The following is a 19,988-nucleotide window of genomic DNA, read 5'->3' as shown; positions in this document are numbered from 1 at the left end:
TTATGTTATTTGATTGGACCAAAATAGTTTGCATTGTTTTATAATGTCGATTTAAGTTTGGGTTTCTCAGATGATGTAAACTCTGATGTGCTGAGATAACAAAATTCCACTGCTTACTCTGTAATTTCATTCAAAGATTTATTAGAAACAAGTTTTATTTATTTAAAAAAGTGCATAAATCTCAGTAAGCTCGGTGTAGGGACGTTTAAAGACCGGCTTTCCTTTTTAGAGAATCACAGTTATTTCGCTTAGCAAAGAGGAATGTAACCCAGTCAAAGGCAGCAGCAATAAAAGAAACAATTAACTCTCAAGTGCAAGTATGCCTCGAATACCCCCTTTACTGCTACAAAGGGAGGTGTTGACTTAGCAACAAACAGAGGCGGGCTCTGGGATGGTTTGTCACGTGCACAGCTAGCATCCTAAAAGAGCGTTCCACATCATTGTTGTCTGTTGCCTGGCGACCGGATCATCACTGTAGTCCAAGATGTTGGCGTTCCACATGCCAATACCCCTCAGGCCCTTAGACATCACCGAATCCGCCTTTGGGCAAATACTCTGTGGGTCATCGTACCAAACTTGATGGATTTGTCCGTCCTGGTCCTGAGGAAAGAAGCAACAACATAAATTTGATAATAGCGCCATCTTGTGGTCTGAAAAGATTTGTCCATCCACCCTGAGGGCAAACAGCAGAAATGTTTCTAGTTGTTTCAGAAGGCTAATTCCTTCTGATTGGGAAGTGACACTGCTGTACTTTAACAGTGCATCCAGATAAACGGCTGAAATACAAGCGCCACGCAGGCATGAAGCTAGTCAAACTTAAACAAAGAACACAAGCCTGAAGAGATGATCATATCAGTCGAAATCTTGGTTTGCATATTAATATTTGTTTTAAATATTAACTGGAGCTAAACAGTGCACAGATCCTTTCTTGCACATATTGCCTTTTTGGTCCGAGACCTAAAACATTTCGCCTGGAAGCAAAAGAACTAAAACCCAAATATTTAAATGCACATTTAATTTTATAATTAATTGAACACCTTATCCATGCGTTTGTATACTTCAAGAAGAAAAAGGATTTATCCTTAAAATATGAAAGAAAATTGAGCACCTTGTAATTGAAGTAGGGAGCCTGCTGCTCGTCGTCCCAGAGCCTGCCTGACATCGAGCTGTTGACCTGCTTCATGAGCCACTTGTACGGTTTCTGTTTTCCAGCAGCATCGCTGCAAGGAACTCCACGGAAAGGCACTTTCTCTATAGAGCACACGCCCTCCTGGTGTGAGAAAAGAAATGACGGTGTGTTATAATAACAGGCAGGAGTGGCCTCGTATTATATCACATATGGCCCACACTGGGCAAGGTTAGTAATGCTATCGGCTAATAACCTATAAAAATGTCATTATCCCGCCTTTGTTCAGCCTAATGAACAACCTCGTGTCCCCATTCGAGGAGACACCTTTTTTTAAACATTCTGTTCAAAGGTGATTCCTAGTTTCTGTACTTATCAGTTTCAAACAATCTCAAATATCTAGAAGACACTCAATATGCATCGCAAATAAGAGCTTAAGGCTCAGGAGAAAAATATGTTGCAGTTTTTGTTGTTTGTTTTTTTTCTTAACCAATAAAAATGCTGCTCTGACAGGCGAGTCTGTCCCACACCATCTGTTTGACACAAACAAAACTAGACTTTACATTTTTAGTACTACTTTGAGCTGATGAGGTTTTCCAGTAACAGCATGTGGAGGATTGGAACAAGAAGAGATCATCATCATAACATCATGATACAGACGTGTGACATCCAGTTAAACTATGGACTAAATGAGACAAAGTAAAATAAATAATAGCATTTAAAAGATCGCGAGTGTGTTTATCAAGTTTAACTGCTGCTTGTCTGATAGTTGCTGTGACATTTTATATACAAAAACACCGACATTACAGTGGCACTGTGAGAGAAGTCAGAGGACTGCCACAGTCCAGTCTAAAGCAGATCCACGCAGAAGATGTGTCAATGTTTCAGAAGAGAAATCGCTGGTCTTCAAAAACCTTCAACAACAAACGAATCCTCACTTTTATTTTTTTAATGAACGATCTCTTACCTGGGAAAAGTTGAGGCATGGATAGTCATAGCCGTACCACGGCACTCCCATCACTATCTTCTTTGGACTGATCTTCAGATTCAAATACTGGTCATAAGCTACAAAGAACGACACCGAGTATTTCATGTCATTGTCTCAAGTAGATTTACAACAACATGCCTTTCTCCTGTTCTACTATAAAACCACAAACCTTCGAGTGTCTGACGGAGAGGAGCGTTTGCCATTGCAACGCAGTCGCCGGTGATCTGGCTCTGCTCGTCGTAGGACATCACAAACAGCAAGTCGCAGGATTCGGCAATGGTTACGTAATCATAGCAGCGCTTATCAATGCATTTTGGTGACCAAGCGACATCAAATGAGACCTGAGGAATCAGGAAAAGGTAAACATCAACGGGATGATGATTTTAAAATCACTCAGAAAGTGCTCATAGGCCTTTATTCATTTACCCAGTCTTGCCAAAAGACTTTATCTGATTTAGTGCTCAGCTCAGATAAAATAATTATAGTGGATGATGTGTTTGTAACGATATAGAAAAATAAGCACGTCCTGTGAAGACTGGTGAAGCTGGGTTTAGTATGGATTTCAAACTGAGAGACTGGCCTTGGAAAATGACCGTTGTCTCCGAGTGCCCAGTCATTCCGCTTTACCTGAGATCCTGGGATCTCCCTGTGAAACATCTCAGTGGTCTCTTTGACCAGAGATGTTAAGGCAGAGTACTCTGGTGAGCCCTCTTCCACAGCTTGTTCAATGTCTATGTTAATCCCGTCCATAAACTGACTCTTGGCCAACATGACCTTGTCTGTTATCCACGCAGTTCTGTTGTCCTGGTCCACAATGTAGGAGAGGGGGACGTCGCCTTTACCCAATAACACAAAAAGATAGACAAATGTACAAAAACTCAATGAGAAGAAGCACCACATACAGTACCGTGCAAAAGTATTGAGCCACACCTGGTTTCTTTAAATCCAGACTTTCTTGCAATTTATTTAAGTTGTCTTGAGCAACAGTCTTTCTTTGGACATTTGGACTTTCTTTGACACTCATCAGTCCTTGTATCTGATCGTTTTCAGACGCTGACCTATGAATCACTCGGGCATAAAATGCAGCTAATTCAAGGGATGAACCAGGGGTTGTGTCTACACATAACAATTTGTCAGAAAAAAAAAAAAACACATTTTAAATATTATCTTTAGGCACTTTGTTACCAATCTGTGACAAAGACGCACAAATTGTTCTAATTTCTTTATCTACAACTATCCAAATTTGAAATTTGTATTTTGCTTCAAACCATCACCAGTATGTAGAGGAGGAGGTCAGGAGAGGTGTAGAGCAGTGAGTGTTGACAGAAAGAAATCGTGTTTAAGAAAGTTCAGGTTTTTTTGCTGAGAAATAAAGGTGGAAATACCGAATATTGACTTTCAAGCTTGTTAGAATTTTAAAAATCGATTTGTTCTTTGTGTATTGTGATTCCATGTATGTTTGCATATGTTTCAATAAATTTCCTATTAAAATAAAAAGTAGTGAGGGGTGCTGCTGTGAACTGAACAGTCACAGGACGTAAATGGAAAAATGAAATATGGAATTATCACAACATCAGTGCAAGTACTGAGAGATATTTAGTTACATGTAGGTAAACTCCAGTCAGCTCTTAGTACAATAAAGGAAGTTATCTTACCTTTGAGGACCACCCGTGCGCCTTTGGAGTGAGCGTAACACATGAGCTCAGCGTCATATTTTCCAAACGCTGCCACTGTTGTTACCATGCTCCAGTTGTAGGATTTCCATGTCTTCCCACCCACGTCAAATATAAACACCTGAAAACGACGCACACAATTAAAACACATACAGTGGCATAATAGCAAAGCTAATGATGAGGATTTACTGAAAGGTCAGAACTGTTAAGTACTATATGTGTAAAGGAACATCTGGTATACCTACTGAACAGCTGTCTAAAAAAATAAATAAATCAGAAACTGAAGATTAAAGTAGGATTTACTGATTATCTGAGAGTTATATGGCCGAGTGTATAATTTTGTAACCTTATGATGGTGTTCATTGTTGGTCAAGCCTCCCCTGAAAACCAGATTTTAACCTCTGGAGACTTCCTGGTTAAATAGGTAAATGTAGACAAATACCACCTCGTTCTTCTGCACTTCTTCTGTACTACTGATGTCAAATAAACTGTTATTGAAACTATTTGCCCGAATGATTTTTGGTCAACAAAATCCTGCATTCAGCAGAGCAAACATAAATACATGTTTATAGAAAGCACTTCACTATTTCACAGTGGAACTTTATGAAGCTGAATATATTTAGCTTTAACAGAAAAGCCCCTGGTGCTCCAACAGGGCTTTGATGTGCCTTGTAAATGGGAACTGAAAATACTGTGTTTAGAGTATCATTCCAACAGGGGCGACCTCCAGGCAGGTATGGACACATTCTTATCAGCACGGAAGAAACAGAAGAGCTAAAAAGTTCTATTTATATGTTTCATGGCATAAAACAACAACAACAACAAAATAAAGTGTTGGTGGGATTGTTTTTTTACCCTTACTGGGGAATACTGAAGTTTCCTCAAGCTCCTAAGTAGAAAAAGATTCTGGGGGTGTTTTCTTAATTTTTAATGGCCTGTGGTTAATAGATGCAGCATTAACCACAAGCATAAAATTAAATTAAATTAAATGAACAGACGATGTTACCCAGATTTATATAAACTCAGCACAAACAGTAAGCAAATGTGTGTTTGTGCGATAGCAGAATAAGCTGTTTGGTATTAGTTTTTCATGGACACAACCTACAAATGCACAAATATCCCTTACAAATGTTTCACCATTTACGAGGAAACAATCATGCTTTTCACTGATATGCAAGAAGCACTGTTACAACAAAGAAATAATGAACCAAACACAAACTTTAAAGGGCCACATATTCCCCGTGTTCTCCTGAGAGCACGTAACGAGAACAGTGTGTGATGTATACGGGGCTGGACTGCGATTATCTGGAAACCAATACGAGGCTCAGTGTGTGTGCGGACTATTGAGCTGGTCCCTGGACACACATACGAGCTGGGAGCTCGCCTAACTGGGAGCCCTGTTAGTTTCACCTGAGGATGGTCTCTGAGAGAGAGAGTCAAACAGCTGTCAAACGAATGAGCCTTATAGTTTTACACCTGTAAGCGACACTAAAGAGGACTGGTAGTGTCATGTAATTAATATATCCTTAGTGCTTATTTTCTTTATTATATTGTTTTATGTACTTTAATAATGAAGGTTTGTAAAGCAAGGCCACTTCTGACTCATAAACTGTGCTCAGCCAGACTGAAAAACAGGACGTTAGTGTAGAAATATACAAGTATATTAATAAATACAGGAAGCCAGACAGAAAAGAGGAACTTGCACCATATAAGGAGTGTTTGTATCGAAACGGTGTGACGTGTAAAGTACCGAAATAACACCTGTATGTGAGACGTTTTTAAATTCTAATGTTAGAGCTTTGGGCTGTGCAGGGCTCTCTCTCTCTCTCTTCCGGAAGATGATTGAATAAAAAGAATTATAAATGGGTTTGACCACTATGAGTCGGGCTTTCTCTGTTCTATCATGGGGATCAAAGAATCGGGTTTTAATAGTAGCTACTGAGTCACACCTCCATCACAACACCAACTTTTATTATTACAGTGGCGACAGCACCAAGCAGCAGCCTTAGCTCATTGCAGTTGTTGCCATTTGTAATCAGAGTAAACCCGCAACATTTCACCTGTTTCCGATGAGCTTTTACAGCAACAGCACCAACACTTACGTGATTTACGCCACCACACTGTTTGTAAAGTGTCTCACATGTCTCTGGCTGCGAGCGACGAGCGGAGGGTTCAAAGGTTTTTTGTTTCTTTCGGCCAAGTTTTAGCAGCAACAGGTTGGTCAACTAAGTTTACCTCCAAGTCTTTCTCCTCGCGGATCTGCTGGCAGAGCTCCGGTCTCTCACACGGACACACGCTGGACCTACAGGCGGTCAGGAGCGAGCACAAAATCACAAGAAAGCTCAACATCTTTAGCAGAAAGAGGAAAGTTTTAGCGCAGAGTGAACCCGTGCGGCTGTGAGCTGCCCTACGGCGTGCGAGATGGGACAAACTTCTACTGTCATTTATCCGTACAGCTTCAGAAAACAAAGTAATCCAGGTCGCTAGAAAAATTTCAAATAGATATATTTCTATATTACAGAAAAAGCGGGCCAGGCTGCCAACAGAGGTCAAAGTAAACCAGGCAAATATTGACAGATTTGAGTTCAGGGGCAGAACACATCTCCGAATGATGAACTCTGATCTAACCTTCCCAATTATGATATGGGTCAATCTGACCCATTATCACCCTCTCTTCCTTTGATCGGTTACACAATGTGTCTTTGTCGCTGCATCAAGTGTTATTCTGTTCGGATCATCATAAAGAACCACATAAATACTTTACAAAGAAACTCTTGAAAGCTTTGATATTTAATGTGAGTCGTCTCTTTTTATTTGCAGGCTTTTAAGGGAACTTAATACAGGTATTTCGAGTGTCGTGCTTCCTTTGGCCTTTTATTTAAAAAAATAAAACAAAACAAAAAACACTATATACAGTATTTCAATTGAGATGGATCCCAGTTATATCTGTGAAGCCAGATTACAACAACCATGTGTCTTAACCAAAAGTATACATGCCCTAAAGACATAAAGGTCTGAATGGTTTGTTGTAATTGGTATATAGCTGTGCTCCAGTGCTATTGTGACACATCTTTGAAGTCATTTTTTAGTGACATTTATTCTCTAAGATGCATGTAAAACAAGTTTCTAGGACTGTCTTCATTTATGTGTGCAGAATTGTCAAATAATAGCAATATTGTAACTCCTTATCATCAGTGTTTCCTTAAAAGTCCCTTAAAAGGTTGATCCAGGGCACTGCATCAAGAGCACTCCCTCGCTTTTCACAAAACTCAGCACATGTGAACTAAAATCATCTGTTCATGAACAACAGAAAAGAAGAATTTAAGGATTTTGAAGGTAATTTAACTGGTCGAAATGAGGAGACCTTTACTGTAACAAAGAGAGAAGAAAGTAAACATCCAGCAGCTAAGGGAGCAATATCAGCATGTGATGACCTGCACACCATCTGCCAATCAGGCCGTCACAGGAGAGCCAGCAGATGTCAGAGTCCAATGAAAACCCTCTGTGTGTAAGTGAGGGTGAGGAGGAGGTGTTTGCTCCCAGTGTCACCCTCTGCATGTTGTTCCCAGCAGTCAGCACGCTGTGTCCAGTTTTTAGTGCATCTGAATGTACAACTGTCTGACATTTTGGCAAAAGCTAACCTGCTAAAGATGTTGGGCACCAGATGAAACGATGTGTTTTGTACTCGGGGTGTAATAATGTGGCATTACATGAACATTACAAATTGTGGTGTTTGTTCAAACGTGAAATTTGCAGCTTTTATTTGGCTTCAAGAACAGCTGGTCATGAGCAAAACACTGAATATCTCTAAAAAGCAAAAATAAATAAATAGATTTAGCTGAATTGATGGTTTTTTCTACCCGATTTTAATTATTGAAAATATAAAAATGAGCTGGTGAAATAATTTTGGAATTAATTTTTCTTTAGCAGAGATTCAGATCTACTTACAGTTTTATCCAGCATTGCTGGGCATCGTTATTTATCCATTTATTCTTTATAATTGTATATAGAATAATAATTGTATCTCAACAGTATAAATAACCCTGTAACACTTGGATTAATAATTTTGCACACAGTTTACTCACACAAACGCACACAAAAGTTAAGTTAAAAACAATCAGAGGTGTTGGGGTGGGGGATACCAGATTATTGGAACATGTGAATTGCTTGTAGAACTTCATTTAAAATATTATAAATTTATTGTGTGTACAAGTCAAAAAGGGGAGGGGAGGGGGGCAGACCTGAAATTAGCCTGTGTCTCATAATGGCTGGGAAACGTGACCTCGTCCTCATTCACTGACAGAGACAAATGAAAGCGGTACCAACAAACAGGCCAGGACTTGTTTACACCGGCTGGTATCAGCCTCAGGACTCACACTGAGGATGATAAGAAGTGTGATGCAGAAGAATAGGTGTGGTGATTTCATTGTCACACTTTGTGTCTGATGCTTGTAGACATGAACCTTTTCCTTTCCCCCTTTGTTAATAATAATAATAATGGATTGCATTTATATAGCGCTTTTCGAGACCCTCAAAGCGCTTTACAATTCCACTATTCATTCACTCTCACACTGGTGGAGGCAGCTACAGGTGTAGCCACAGCTGCCCTGGGGCAGACTGACAGAAGCGAGGCTGCCATATCGCGTCATCGGCCCCTCTGGCCATCACCAGTAGGCGGTAGATGAAGCGTTTTGCCCAAGGACACAACGACCGACACTGTCCGAGCCGGGGCTCGAACCGGCAACCTTCCAGTTACAAGACGAACTGCCAACTCTTTGAGCCACGATCGCCCATAAATAAACATAGTGGTGCTAACCCCATCTGAATGAAATATTCTTTGTTTTGTATTATCTGCAAAATAATTTTGCAATTCACAAAATCATGAAGTGTGAGTGTGTTTCACTGAAACAATTTACATCTAAATGAGAAAACACAGATCAGTCAATAAGTAGTTACAAAATGCCATCAATACATGTGGATACGTAGTGCCTCAATAAGTCCTGACCAGTCTGTGGTCTGAATCCTTTTTGAATTTTCTGTTAGTAGATTTAAGTTTAGGGTTTTTTAATGAGTTTTATTGCTTTTTGTTTCTTGTTTTAATATTTATCAATCACATTTAAAAAACATATGGCCTTAATGTATTGAATTTTTTAAAATTACACTGCATTTGAATTTGTCACTCGACTCTCACTTATTTTTTACCGTAAGTATATTAATAGCCCCTGAAAATGTGTGCATGAGCTTTTATATCTGTTGATGCCTTATAAGCTGTTCCTGGCATCCCAAATCCACCCCAAGACAAAACAGAACTAAATTTTTTTATTACTCATTTGAGTTTTATTAAATTAGATAATTTCTTTTCTTTTCTTAAAAAAAAACCTGTGACAGCGGTTGTTAAGTCAACATGTGTTGGCTTGACTTTTGAAAGGTGCTCTTGGTCATGGCCAGTCGCAGGAGCAAGATGACATGACTGTGAAAAAGCCGCCTGCCAGGGCACACTGACATTTCACTGAATTACTAAGTGGAAACAAATCATATCTGCGAGAGATAATTATTTAACCTTTGTCCACCTTTGTTTAAAGCATCTCACCAAAAAAACCAATGGTTTGAGATAAATCGCTTATTGAAAACAGTGGACACATAAAACTAATTCTACAGGATGTTGAAATATTGGTATGTTAATATTTCTATTCATTCATAAATTAAAATACCTATGAAAATAGCGAAATGCTTAAGATTAGAAAACCGATTGTGTTTAAAATGTGTGAAGTGCTATAGAAGAAAAACATATTCTTGTAATTGCGACATTGGGAAATCTCTGGAAATTTGTGAAAGGTAAGAGCCAGGTCAATACAACTTGTCACATCTGTGATGTTTCCTATTAGTTTATTTACTTTGTCTAATCTGTATGATCAGGGCATGGTCACATCAACACCAAAGACAGCCGGCATTTAGTTAATGATACATTTGATGGGCAACGTCAGCAAAAAGTCTGCTTAAAAAGGACGCCTCTGCCTGCAGATCCTCACATCCACCAGCCATGAGGGTGCTTCTACTAGCTCTTGCTGTGGCTCTCGCAGGTGAGTAGGAATTATTTACAACTAAATGTTGTTAAATTGAACTAAAAATTCATCTTCTGAAAAAACAGCCTTTTTTAAGAATTAGATAACAACTAAGAATAAGAATTTCAACAGACTTGCAGCTGAGAAGAATTGTTACTGCCAGTGCTAGCAGTTTAATGCTGCCAGAATATAACAATGCTAATTGCCAAATGTTAAGCACATTCTGGCAAAATAGCATAAATTTTATATAAATTAGTATCATTATCCCTTTACAAATTCTCTTCCCTATTTCTTGTCATTTGTGACACCAAATTAACGTTTATTCTTCTCATGTTACAGTGGGGGACCAGTCCAACTTGGGTATGTTGTTGTCCTGTTATGTTAAACACAAAAGGCACTGTCAGTTAATAGAGAAAGCTTCTCCCTCATCTTAGAAATGCACTTTGTTTCTTTTTCTGTTTTTACAGCCCCAGGATTCGCTTCTGTTAAGACCTACATGTACAAATATCAAGCGGTTCTTATGGGCGGCCTGCCTGAAGAGGGCCTGGCTCGTGCTGGGGTTAAAATCCAGAGCAAAGTTTTGATCAGTGCAACAAGTGCCAACGACTACATTCTGAAGGTACAGATCACTAGGCAGAATTAAAATGAAAGATTATTGAAACAGACAACTTGAAACATAGCTTGTTTCTCTCTCTTTCTGCTCTTTTTTTTGCAGCTTGTAGACCCTCAGTTGCTGGAGTACAGTGGCATCTGGCCCAAAGATCCTTTCCATCCGGCGACCAAGCTCACCACAGCCCTGGCTACTCAGCTCTCGACACCGATCAAGTTTGAGTATACAAATGGCGTTGTCGGGAGAGTGTCTGCACCGGCTGGTGTCTCCACAACAGTGCTGAATATCTACAGGGGAATCATCAACCTCCTGCAGCTGAATGTAAAGAAGACACAGAATGTCTACGAGATGCAAGAGGTACAAAAAAACTCGCTTTCATCAGGTCCTTCATACAAAATGCTTGAACACTGACGGAAAATAACAACAATCTATATTTTGATTGTATTTTGTGATCTAGTCTGGAGCTCACGGTGTGTGCAAGACCAACTATGTCATCAGGGAGGACATGAGGGCCGAACGCATTCATCTGACCAAGACCAAGGACCTGAACCACTGCCAGGAGAAAATCATGAAGGACGTCGGCTTGGAACACGTAGAGAAATGCCATGATTGTGAAGCTGTAAGGGCATTTTCTAGTTGTTTCATAATCTCTCTTCTAGAAGTCTTCATGCTGGCAGTTTGAAGATTGCGTTGGTTTTATAATTGCAGAGAGGAAAGAGCCTGAAGGGAACTGCTTCCTATAACTACATCATGAAGCCAGCACCCAGTGGTTCTCTGATTATGGAGGCTGTTGCTAGAGAGGTCATCGAGTTCTCACCTTTCAACATTTTGAATGGCGCTGCTCAGATGGAGTCTAAGTATGTGGTTTAAACTAAAATATTATGCTTCATTACAGATTTATAAGCATCGTGCCACATTGATTGAATGATTATCTCCCCTCACAGGCAAATTCTGACCTTCCTGGATATCGAGAACACCCCCGTGGATCATGCCAGATACACCTATGTTCACCGCGGATCCCTGCAGTACGAGCACGGCAGCGAGATTCTCCAGACACCCATCCATCTTCTGAGGGTCACCCATGCCGAGGCTCAGGTACTGCAGCATTTACTTGGAAAAAGCCTTTTCTGAATTCACCCTGTATCCACAAACCTTTTCATCTGTATTGTTTGTTTCCTCACAGATTGTCAGCACTCTGAACCACCTGGTAGCCTCCAACGTGGCCAAGGTCCATGAAGATGCCCCTCTGAAGTTTGTTGAGCTCATCCAGTTGATGCGTGTGGCCAGATTCGAGACTATTGAGTCCCTCTGGGCTCAGTTTAAATCTAGACCTGATCACAGGTAAGTGCAGCTTTGATTCAGCGAAGGCCCAAGAAACTAACATGACACGGATAATGGGATTGTACTCCTCTTTCCCAGGTACTGGTTACTGAATGCTGTCCCCCACCTTCGCACTCATGCTGCTCTTAAGTTCCTCATGGAGAAGCTCCTTGCTAATGAGCTAAGTGAGACTGAAGCTGCTATGGCTCTCATGGAATGTCTGCACTCTGTGACACCTGACCAGAAAACCATTGAACTTGTCAGAGTGAGTCTTTTTTTTAAGCTTTCCTATATATTTGCAGTGACATGAAATCAGTTTTATATTGTGTCGTCACCACTTTTCAGAGCCTGGCTGAGAACCACAGAGTGAAACGTAACGCTGTGCTCAACGAGATTGTGATGCTGGGCTGGGGCACTGTAATTTCCAGGTTCTGTAAAGTGCAGCATTCTTGCTCATCTGATCTTGTGACAGTATGTATTATTTGAACATGTTTTATTCTGCTAAAGTTCAATTTAGACATCAGTGACTTTAATGTTTTTTTACATTCTTGCACAGCCTGTACATAGACAAGTTGCAGAGGCTGTTGAAACAGGTGACATCGATCAGCTCACTGTCGCTCTCAAATGCCTGGATAACGCTGGACATCCTGCTAGCCTTAAGACAATCATGAAGTTCCTGCCTGGCTTTGGCAGTGCTGCTGCCCGAGTCCCACCCAAAGTTCAGGTCGACGCTGTTCTAGCCCTGAGGAGAATTGCAAAGAGGGAACCCAAGATGGTGAGACTACATTTTCTGATTCCTACCATCAATAGCAATAAATATACTTGAGACCTATTTTGTGTGCAGTGTTCAGTTGGGGCTATAGTAATCGGTCTTTCTCATTAGGTCCAGGAAATAGCTGCTCAGTTGCTCATGGAAAAGCATCTCCACGCAGAACTCCGTATGGTTGCTGCCATGGTGCTCTTTGAGACTAAGCTCCCCGTGGGTCTAGCAGCTAGCATTTCCACAGCCTTGATCAAAGAAAAGAACCTGCAGGTCGTTAGCTTTGTCTACTCTTACATGAAGGCCATGGCCAAGACCACATCCCCTGACCACGCTTCTGTGTAAGAACCTAAATGATTTTCATGTTTCTAAGATGCTTTATATCTATGCATGCTAGTCTATCGAATCTCAAATATCCCCTTGTTCTATTTTAAGTGCTGCAGCATGTACTGTTGCCTTGAGGTTCCTCAACCCCAAATTAGGCAGACTGAACTTCCGCTACAGCCGAGCCTTCCATGTGGATACCTATAACAGTAAGAAGATAGCAGATAAATAACCCGCTGTTGCACACCTTAGATTTGTGCATGTGGTGTGATGATGTTTATCCATTTGCCTGCCAGATGCCTGGATGATGGGTGCTGCCGCCAGCGCCGTCTTCATTAATGACGCTGCAACCGTGTTACCAAGAATGTTTATGGCCAAAGCCCGTACTTACATGGCCGGAGCTTATGTTGATGCTTTTGAGGTAAGACGTTTAAATGTTAAGTAAGTAACTAAAAAAACACTCAGCAATGCAATTCAATTGCTTCAATATGTAAACTACATTTTTCAGTATCTGCACTCGAATGCATTCAATAACGTACTTTTCAGGTTGGAGTGAGGACTGAGGGAATCCAGGAGGCTCTTTTGAAAAGACGACATGAAAATTCTGAGAATGCAGACAGGATCACCAAGATTAAACAAGCCATGAGAGCTGTAAGTTGAACTACTGTGGCAAGAGTGAAAATGGGATTCTGAGGCACATTTTCTTCATGAGAGCTGACTTTTCTTTTACTTGTTTTTAACCTAATTTATTCCCACAATAGCTTTATGAGTGGAGGGCTAATCCTTCGAGCCAGGCCCTGGCCTCTATGTATGTGAAGTTCTTCGGACAAGAAATTGCATTTGCCAACATTGACAAATCCAAGGTTGACCAGCTTATCCAGGTACGGTTTCTCCCACAGCCTCATATGGTTTCTTAGTAATGATGCATTATGTTAAGTTGAAACTAATAAGCAACTTTGTCTTCACAGTTTGCAAGTGGACCTTTGAGAAACATGTTCAGAGATGCTGTAAATTCTATGCTGTCTGGTTACACAACACATTTTGCTAAACCAATGCTGCTCGGTGAGCTCCGTCGCATCCTTCCCACCACTGTTGGGTTGCCCATGGAGATCAGCCTCATTACATCCGCTGTGACTGCTGCATCCATTGAAGGTAAGTTTCATTTGGACAGTTTACAAGTTTACAAAAGGGAAAAATATATTGATATTGATATGAAAAATATATTGTTCTCTTGTGTTCTTTTGCTAGTCCAAGCCACTGTGTCACCACCTCTGCCTGTCAACTACCGGGTTTCCCAGCTTGTGGAGTCCGATATTCAACTGAGGGCTACAGTTGCTCCAAGGTACACAACAGCTTGAGAAGCTTCTTTTCCGCAGTTTAATGAAAGAATTCAGAGATAACTCTTAATGAATAAATATTTTCTGTCTTTATGCAGTGTTGCCATGCAGACCTATGCAGTCATGGGTGTGAACACCGCCTTAATCCAGGCTGCAGTGATGATAAAAGCCAAGGTTTACACAGCTGTTCCTGCACAGATGAAAGCAAGGATTGACATTGTTAAGGGCAACTTCAAGGTTGAGTTCCTGTCTCTCCAGGGCATTAACACAATTGCATCTGCACAGTATGTACATGCCTCGTCACTAATTGCCATGCATTTCAAAGATTTTTGGTCCTTTTCGGCATCTGTTTTTATTGGGTGGGGTTTTTTCTCTCATACAGCGCTGAGACGGTTGCCATTGCGAGAAATGTGGAAGACCTCCCAGTCGCAAGAAGCACACCACTGATCTCATCTGAAGCTGCATCACAACTTTCAAAGGCCTCTCTCAACTCAAAGATCTCCAGGATGGCATCATCTATGACTGGTGGAATGGTAAGTTTGGTTCACTTGCCTCCTATTTTCAACATTTAACTTTTTGAAATAAACGTGGCGATCTCTACTGTGGTTTTACAGTCTGCGTCATCTGAAATCATTCCTGCTGACCTGCCACGTAAGATTGGGAGGAAAATGAAATTCCCTAAAACCTACAGGAAGAAAGTCCGTGCTTCAGGCAGAACGCTAGGATTCAAGGCCTACGCTGAGATTGAATCTCACAATGCTGCCTACATCAGAGACTGCCCTCTCTACGCTCTGATCGGAAAGCATGCTGCTTCTGTTAGGATTGCTCCAGGTGAACTTGAAGTTGAAGCTTTAACCTAACAAATTTGCAAAACATTGTGGAAAAGTCCTGTTTTTGTTTTTAATTATTATTCTTTAATTTATATTCCAGCTTCTGGACCAGTCATTGAGAAGATTGAAGTTGAGATTCAGGTCGGAGATAAAGCAGCAGAAAATATGATTAAAGCGATTGACATGAGCGCAGAGGAGGAAGCTCTTGAGGATAAGAATGTCCTCTTGAAAATCAAGAAAATACTGGCACCTGGTCTCAAGAACACCACATCATCTTCCTCCAGCTCCTCCAGCTCCTCTTCATCCAGCTCTAGCTCCAGCAAGTCTTCTTCATCCAGTTCCCGCTCCAGCAGCTCCCGCTCCAGCAGCTCCAAGTCATCCAGCTCTCGTTCCCATAGGTCTCGCTCCAGAAAGTCCCAGTCTAGCAGCTCTCAGTCAAGCCGCTCTCCCTCAAGCTCTTCCTCCTCTTCCTCCTCTTCATCATCCAGATCTTCTTCCAAGTCATCTTCCAGATCATCTTCCAGATCATCTTCCAGATCTTCTTCTAGGTCCTCCTCTCGCTCCAGACCTAAGATGGCTGACATTGCTGCTCCTATTATCACGACGTCCACCAGAGTGAACAGCTCCAGTGCTTCATACTTGCTCAGGCCATCTGGCAGCAGCAGCAGCAGCAGAAGATCCAGAATGAACAGCTCCAATGCTTCATATTTGCTCAGGCCATCTGGCAGCAGCAGCAGCAGCAGAAGAACCAGAATGAACAGCTCCAGTGCTTCATACTTGCTCAGGCCATCTGGCAGCAGCAGCAGCAGCAGAAGATCCAGAATGAACAGCTCCAATGCTTCATACTTGCTCAGGCCATCTGGCAGCAGCAGCAGCAGCAGCAGCAGCAGCAGCAGCAGGAGTAGCAAGAACAGCAAGAACAGCAAGAGCAGCAAGAGCAGCAAGAGCAAGTCATCAAGCTCTAGGTCCTCTCGGCGCAGTGCTCAGTCCAAGGTGAATCATCCTCTCTTCGCAGCATGCAGACGTGTGTGGAATTTTATGGAATGTGGGGCACTTATTTTACAATTCTTTTCCTATTACAGCAACAACTGCTGGCCTTGAAGTTCAGAAAGAACCACGTCCACAGGGTAATTATTAGGCATCACATCAAAGCTCCGTCATGTCTTCTGTTTAAGCAGGCTAAATGTGTGGTTTCCTTGTTTGCAGCACGCCATGTCCACACAGCGCGGCAGCAGTCACAGCAGTGCCCGCAGCTTCGATTCCATCTACAATAAGGTGATCAGTCAAATGAAGATATTTACGGTGTTACACATTAAACTGCGAATAAACATAATTATTAATATCAACCTCTGGTTTTCACTTTTAGGCCAAGTACCTCGCTAACACACTCACTCCTGCCATGTCCATTGCAATCCGTGCCGTGAGAGTCGACCACAAGGTCCAGGGATACCAGCTAGCAGCTTACCTGGACAAACAGACCAACAGAGTGCAGCTGATTTTTGCCAGAGTCGCTGAGAAGGACAACTGGAAAATCTGTGCCGACGCTGTGCAGCTGAGCCCGCACAAGCTGATGGTAAACATAATGAACTTATGAGGAAGTAACCAACTAAAATTAGGTATGATGCTTAGGATTTAACTCACTGAAATTTATTTTAGGCCAAGATATCCTGGGGTGTTGATTGCAAGCAATACTCCGTCACGATTGTAGCTGAAACTGGTCTTTTGGGCCATGAGCCCGCAGCCCGCATGAAGCTGAACTGGGACAAACTGCCAAGAAGCATAAAGCGCTACGCAAAGAGGTAAAGTTGTGGACATTATTTCGATTCATGCATATAATCAGTGCTTTTATCAAAACGCTTTTGCAGACATTTTGCAGATGGCAGTGCATAGCAATTACTTTCTTCTGACATCCTCTCGAACCTGTCGTTTGTACTGAAAACTGATAAAAGCTTTATAAAACACTCAGTAACCTTTATGCTTGTCTAGGGCGTGGAAATCCATGGTCCCTATTGGTCAAGAATATGGAGTAAACTACGCAAAGGCCAAGAATCCTCGTAATCAGATCAAACTGACTGTAGCTGTTGCTACTGAGACAAGAATGAATATTGTGATGCACACACCAAAGGTACAGTTTTGTTGCCCCTTCTTCTGTATGCACTGAAAATGTTTGCAATGCACTTTGTCACTCAGAGTGTTTCTAACTACTTTCTGACTGTTTAATATTCCAGGCGATCCTTTACAAGCGTGGGATGTGTCTACCTGTTGCTTTACCTATTGGAAACACTGCCGCCGAGCTGCAAGCATCCCGGGACAACTGGGCTGACAAGATGTCCTATTTAGTTACCAAAGCTAACGCAGGTAAAAATATTTTAATGTTTTTTTTAACAAAAAACAACAACAAAAAAACCCAAAACAGATTTCATATTTCTGTGATTTGACTTGTGATTTCCTTTTCGTTCCATTTCAGTTGAATGCTCCCTCATCAACAACACACTGACCACATTCAACAACAAGGAAGCTAGAAATGAGCTGCCACACTCGTGCTACCAGGTCTTGGCTCAGGATTGCACACCAGAACTCAAATTCATGGTTCTGCTGAAGAAAGACCAAATACAGGATCAGAACCAGATCAATGTTAAGATTTCAGACATGTAAGAGCAGCCAGGATTTATGTGGAAAAGAAATAATGGTCAGCCTGTGAGCCAAAAAAATAATCATATGTATTTGAACTGCTTCTCAACAGCGATGTGGACATGTATCGGAAGAACAACGCTATTGTGGTGATGGTTAACGGAGTTGAAATCCCTAAAAGCAACCTGCCATACCTGCATCCATCAGGTTTTTGTTTTGTTTTTTTAATTTAACAAAAATATTGAACTGCCAGATTGTGCCATTTGAAACCATGCTTATATATATTTGCACTTACTTTAGGTAAGATACAGATCAGACAGTTAAATGAAGGCATTGCTCTCATTGCACCCAGCCATGGTCTTCAGGAGGTCTTCCTTGGCTTCAACGAGCTGAGGGTAATACAAAAAAATGCTGATAATACATATATCTAACATGCATATTTATTATTTTCTGAGGCAATTTCCTATTTGTATACCTGCTTTAATCTACTAATATCTGAACTTTTTTATTTCAGGTTAAAATTGCAGACTGGATGAAAGGAAAGACTTGTGGAGCCTGTGGAACGGCAAGCGGAAATGTCGGAGATGAGTACCGCACACCCAGTGAACAGGTGACCAAGGATGCCATCAGCTACGCCCACTCCTGGGTTCTGTCTTCAAACACCTGCCGTGATCCCTCCGGTAATCCTTGCAATATTTCCTTGACCTTTCTCTAAGAGAACATTACCTGCAATGCAAACTGTCACAACACAAACAATGAATATTTGGCATCAAACAATGCACACATACAATACTTACCTTCACCTTCTACACTCTTCCAGAGTGTTCCATCAAGCAGGAATCTGTGAAGCTGGAGAAGCAGGTGGTCTTTGAAGGTGTGGAGTCCAAATGCTACTCTGTTGAGCCTGTGCTGCAGTGCCTGCCCGGCTGTATCCCAGTGAGAACCACTACCGTCAACGTTGGCTTTCACTGCCTGCCCAGTGGTGAGTTGCAAGAAAGCTTCTTTGAAAAACATTATCTCTGTTTTGGTATCACGTACAGTCTCCAATCACTTCTCTTTTTTCACTGTTGCAGAAACAACTGTGAACCGTTCTGGTCTGAGCAGCTTCTTCGAGAAGAGCATCGACCTGAGGGATACTGCAGAAGCCCACCTGGCCTGTCGCTGCACTCCTCAGTGTGCTTGAGCTCATTGCCTTCGGTCACATGACATTTTGTTTTCTGTTTTAGACAGGTGTTGTTAATTAGCTTTGGCTCAACTTGTAAACTTAAATAAATTGGAAAAGCATGTGAAGCATGAAACTGTTGTGCTCATCTTTTATTATTATTATTATTATTATTATTATTATTATTATTATTATTATTTCCTTATTCTTTATTATAATAAAACATAAATAAGATCAACTTAATTTGTCCCAAAAGTTAGTCACAGAAACCAAAATTTGAAAAAATGCAACATGACAAACAGATGTCAGTGAGGTCAAGTCTACTCAAAAGAAGCAAAACTGAATAGAAAAATTAAAGAAAAGTAAAATAAATAAAATAAATCAAAATCAAATGCAATAAAATGTTATGTAAAAAGCTTGATATAATACAGTAAGGAGCTCAAAATATTAAAATCTTAAAGAAATGCAATAAATACAAAAAAACCCCAATAAAAATGTAAATAAAATACATCAAAGTGATTTTACAGAGTAAGATTAAACTAGATAAAAATGGATTACTAAAGAAACTCTAAAAGAAATCTGCTCATCCTCTTCTTGTATGTATTTGTTGCACATTTTGCAGTAACATGAAATCTTTGTAAGCACAGTCATGAGCTCACATTAAAATTACATTTGTAATACAACCTAAGCAGTTTAGGAACATTTATCATGGTACAAGTGAAAGAGACCCTTTTAGTGCACTCCTTGATTTGTGGAAGGTTGGCTTATTCACATCGTTATAATGTAGCCGTAAACAGGGACCTGTCTACAAATATGTAGCCCAATAAGTATAGCATGTTAAGTTGCAGAAAGCAACACAACATGGGGCGGTTTGTTTACAAACTCAAGTCTAACTTGTTTTTTGTTAGAAAAAATCTGATTGTTACGTGCTTAAATTTACACAAGTTTACACTGTCACGAATAAAAATTTAAACCAAATTTTTTATGATTTGTTGGGTTAACCCTCTGAGGTCCAAAATATAATTGGCCATTTTTGACTACGTTCAGGGCTGGACTGGGACAAAAAATCGGCCTTTGAATGAAAACAAACGCTGTTGTGACAGTGATGTACAGTCTTATTGGTATTTATATATGATTTCTATAGATTTTACATCAGATAAAAACT

The 19,988-nt window shown here is 40.8% G+C and overlaps 2 protein-coding genes across 2 annotated transcripts; one reads left to right on the top strand and one right to left on the bottom strand.

Moving 5' to 3' along the window:
- Positions 1-119: 119 nt before the first annotated feature.
- ctbs (chitobiase, di-N-acetyl-) lies at positions 120-6,216 on the bottom strand. The gene is made up of 7 exons (XM_040031251.1): positions 6,023-6,216; positions 3,770-3,908; positions 2,742-2,950; positions 2,284-2,455; positions 2,094-2,191; positions 1,109-1,270; positions 120-600 (listed from the first exon to the last, which is right to left on the bottom strand). The coding sequence occupies exons 1-7, from the start codon at positions 6,134-6,136 to the stop codon at positions 412-414; spliced, it is 1,083 nt and encodes a 360-aa protein (XP_039887185.1). The 5' UTR covers positions 6,137-6,216; the 3' UTR covers positions 120-411.
- A 3,611-nt stretch (positions 6,217-9,827) lies between these two features.
- Positions 9,828-18,959, top strand: LOC120733134 (vitellogenin-2-like). Its single transcript, XM_040031183.1, has 34 exons — positions 9,828-9,867; positions 10,189-10,209; positions 10,317-10,468; positions 10,565-10,816; positions 10,917-11,078; positions 11,168-11,316; positions 11,404-11,554; positions 11,643-11,800; positions 11,879-12,044; positions 12,125-12,250; positions 12,336-12,554; positions 12,663-12,880; positions 12,975-13,072; positions 13,160-13,284; positions 13,410-13,514; positions 13,625-13,744; positions 13,832-14,015; positions 14,112-14,205; positions 14,299-14,484; positions 14,583-14,733; positions 14,815-15,031; positions 15,131-16,023; positions 16,113-16,157; positions 16,237-16,305; positions 16,397-16,603; positions 16,687-16,829; positions 17,017-17,155; positions 17,259-17,388; positions 17,498-17,681; positions 17,774-17,868; positions 17,962-18,056; positions 18,176-18,341; positions 18,482-18,643; positions 18,735-18,959. Exons 1-34 carry the CDS (start codon positions 9,828-9,830, stop codon positions 18,842-18,844), a joined length of 5,532 nt encoding a protein of 1,843 aa, XP_039887117.1. The 3' UTR covers positions 18,845-18,959.
- The last annotated feature ends 1,029 nt before the right edge of the window (positions 18,960-19,988 follow it).

Source organism: Simochromis diagramma, unplaced genomic scaffold (assembly GCF_900408965.1).
Source record: "Simochromis diagramma unplaced genomic scaffold, fSimDia1.1 OVJJ01000334.1, whole genome shotgun sequence".
In the NCBI taxonomy this organism is placed as follows: domain Eukaryota; kingdom Metazoa; phylum Chordata; class Actinopteri; order Cichliformes; family Cichlidae; genus Simochromis; species Simochromis diagramma.
Note: the sequence above shows the minus strand (reverse complement) of the source record. Positions and strands in the feature narration are given on the sequence as shown.

What these genes read in the sequence shown, in the direction of transcription:
- ctbs (XM_040031251.1), bottom strand. Translation starts at nt 6,136, where the DNA reads ATGTTGAGCTTTCTTGTGATTTTGTGCTCGCTCCTGACCGCCTGTAGG. An exon ending in GCGAGGAGAAAGACTTGGAG is followed by an intron (nt 3,909 to 6,022) that starts GTAAACTTAGTT and finishes CGTCGTTTTCAG; the next exon opens with GTGTTTATATTTGACGTGGG. An exon ending in GGGAGATCCCAGGATCTCAG is followed by an intron (nt 2,456 to 2,741) that starts GTAAAGCGGAAT and finishes CTGATTCCTCAG; the next exon opens with GTCTCATTTGATGTCGCTTG.
- LOC120733134 (XM_040031183.1), top strand. Translation starts at nt 9,828, where the DNA reads ATGAGGGTGCTTCTACTAGCTCTTGCTGTGGCTCTCGCAG. An exon ending in AGTTACCAAAGCTAACGCAG is followed by an intron (nt 17,389 to 17,497) that starts GTAAAAATATTT and finishes GTTCCATTTCAG; the next exon opens with TTGAATGCTCCCTCATCAAC. An exon ending in AATGTTAAGATTTCAGACAT is followed by an intron (nt 17,682 to 17,773) that starts GTAAGAGCAGCC and finishes GCTTCTCAACAG; the next exon opens with CGATGTGGACATGTATCGGA.